We start from the raw sequence: 3,065 nt of genomic DNA, 5'->3' as shown, positions 1-3,065 counted from the left end.
GCTAGATTTAATTTGCGTATACAAATTTAATCTGCGATCCATGGGACGAGCCGTTTTAGCGATGGGTCCTGCCCGAAGCTCGTCGAAACGCCGGTGTTAAAACGTGGGTAGCTGATGAAGTAGAATGTTCTCTATGTGGCTCGTGTGTTCTCGTCTACGTTTGTTTGCAATGTCCTGTACCCAGATATGCACCTATACATACAGGTGGATGTCGGTATGCACATACCTGTACGTATATATGCATATACTCATTTACTATTTGTTTTTATATATAAATATATATATATATATATATTCACGTACAAAAACAAGATGTAATACATACCAATACACATTTATATTAACATGACTCACAGGCACTCATATTTATAGACATTCACAAACAATCACGCGTTTCCGTCAAAAGATATTGAGAAGGTAAAGAGTGACAAAGACGGCACACGAAACAAAATTGGAAGGTTTTAAATATTTAGTAATATATATTTGCAATGAAATATTACCAAGAAGCCTAAGCCAACTTACAGATATCTTAATCTGGGCAGATCATCAAAGGTCCCTACTTGAATTTTGTCGATACTATTTTTATTCAAATATCTGTAATATAAAATTTTGCCTGATGAGATAAACATAAAAAGGAGCTTTTTTGCAAATTATTACTATCACCGAAATGTCTATAAAATAAAATAAAATGCTAGAGGATTAGAAAATGTACGGAAGTGCCTTGTGATAAATATATAAAGTATTACTTGATGGAGAACGAAAGTAGTTGATAATGAAAATGATGATAATATTGATGGTAGAAAGGAGGAGGATGAATGAGGTAATCCTGTTGGTATGGAGGAATATGAGGAAGGGGCAGAGGACAGTGGGATGGTGGTAGTGATGACGAAGATAATGTTGTTGCTGTTGATGGTGATGAAGCTCGTGATAACGATGCTGATGAAGATAGTTATGCTGATGATGATGACGACGACGACGATGATGATGGTGATGGTGATGATGATGATGATGATGATGATGATGATGAGGAGGAGGAGGAGGAGGAGGAGGAGGAGGAGGAGGAGGAGGAGGATACTTAAGATGATACTGATGACGAGATGAAATTAGTGCTGTTTCTGTTGACGATAATAAAAATATGTTGACGATAAAATTAACGGTGTTGAAGATGGTGTAAATAATTGTGATGATGATACTGTTGATGACAATGACGGTGAATAGGATGAGATTGTTGATAGAAAAGAAAAATTATAGAAAGCAGGGTAAATATGATGTGAAAGGAATTTTAGACAACGGACTGGAAACTGATTAACATTTTGAAGAACTTCAAACTCCATTGAAAAAGCATCAAGGGAATTGTGAATAAGTTTGAGAAAGAGGGAATAATGGAGAGGAAAGCTGAATCCGGAAGTCAGAATCGCAAGAAGGATCACCATTTCCAGCTGGCGCTGAAGATATCAATCGAAAGAGATCCAACTCAATCCTCAAGGCGCATGGCATATAAAAGAGGAGTTTTAGCAATGACAGTCGTTCAGAGACTGGTGACAGAAGATTAGATAATGAAATTGGACACGAGACCAGTGAGGCATCTTGTTACTCCACAACAAAGGGTTAGAAGTTTGGAGAAGATCATCTTGAGCAAAGTAGAACACAACCCTCGAGTGATCTTTTACACACATGACAAGAGGTTCACCCATGATATGCACACAAACAGATGCAACAGCAGCGTCCTGGCTTCAGCTTCTCACAAGAGAGCCAAAAAAACGTCAATTTCAGGTACAAAAACCGTGGCATGGTGATGATTTAAATCTGCATGGCCTCTGATGGAAAGATGATATTCCTTGTCCCACAAGAGCATTGGGTCAAAAGTTTCACAGGGATATGTGTGCGAGCAGGTTTTAAGATAAGGATACTTGGTCTCATTCATCACCTGATTCAAGCCCTTTAGACGTCAGCATCTGGGATGAACTGGTCGGAAAGAGGTTGTGAGAAGCCCCACACTTAACTTCAATTCCCCCAAAACTCCATTCGTAGAAGGTGTGAGGAGAACATTGATGAAGTCATTCAGAAAGCTTGTGGTACAGTCAGAAAGAGGATTGAGGAAGCCATTGCCAAAAGTAGAATAACTCTTGATGCCTAACACACAAAATTGTGGATAGAACTCTCTGTAGCCCTTTGAAATATGACTTTACGCTTTCATTGGAACTTTATTCCAATAGTTTATTAGCTCCCAACTCTAAGCTATGGTAAATTATTTCTGAAAATATCGTTTCCGCCAATGAGCATTTGATTCATGATTATTTTTGTGGGGTTGGAGAGTAATCAACATTTCGTCTTGCTCAAAGAAGGGTCAATTTGCATTCGAAAATCCTCTCATAATCCCATTAAGTTATCTTTAAGCATTCTTGATATACAAACTTCCGAATTCGAATCTAAAATTTGGAAACTTTACTGATACATCCAGTATATGTACATCCATACACACAAAAAAAAACATGTGAAAAACATAAGAAGATTAACAGATAAACTTAGAAAACTAGAACAAAAAAGAAAACAAAGAGAAAAAGATGATGAAATGTTGTCGAATAATGAATATTTGAATATTAGTGAGACGAACGTTTAGAAAATAAAGAACATGAAATATAGAAGAAAAATCTTAAGATTAATTCGATAACAAGAGCATGATTACATATACATAAGGAGATAATGAAAAAAAGATTATACAACCATATACTTTCACTTTCACAAAACGTACATACACTCATACTTAGAGAAAACTATGGAGAGAGACAGAGCGAATAAGAATGCTTGATTGGGACAACGAGAGAGAAAGAAAAGCAAAGTTGGAGAAAATATTGACAATCTGGATATACGGTTAATTAAATAATACGAATAAAAGCGACTCAACTCACAATTTTTCTAAATTCGGAAGGTTTCCAAAGATATCACGTTGAATATACTTTATGTCATTGTCGTTCAGATATCTGTGACATAAAATTGAGTGTTATTTTATGTTCATATACATATATGCATATATATATATATATATATATATATATATATATATA

At 35.8% G+C, this 3,065-nt stretch overlaps 1 protein-coding gene across 1 annotated transcript in view; it reads right to left on the bottom strand.

Moving 5' to 3' along the window:
* Positions 1-3,065, bottom strand: part of LOC106883583 (toll-like receptor 5) — a 62,510-nt gene that overhangs the window by 44,251 nt on the left and 15,194 nt on the right. Inside the window, exons 8-9 of the mRNA XM_052977853.1 lie at positions 2,910-2,981; positions 523-594 (exon numbers count right to left, since the gene is read on the bottom strand). Coding sequence (XP_052833813.1) covers positions 523-594; positions 2,910-2,981 — 144 coding nt within the window. The remainder of the gene's footprint in view (positions 1-522; positions 595-2,909; positions 2,982-3,065) is intronic.

Source organism: Octopus bimaculoides, chromosome 29, assembly GCF_001194135.2.
Source record: "Octopus bimaculoides isolate UCB-OBI-ISO-001 chromosome 29, ASM119413v2, whole genome shotgun sequence".
In the NCBI taxonomy this organism is placed as follows: Eukaryota; Metazoa; Mollusca; class Cephalopoda; order Octopoda; family Octopodidae; genus Octopus; species Octopus bimaculoides.
Note: the sequence above shows the minus strand (reverse complement) of the source record. Positions and strands in the feature narration are given on the sequence as shown.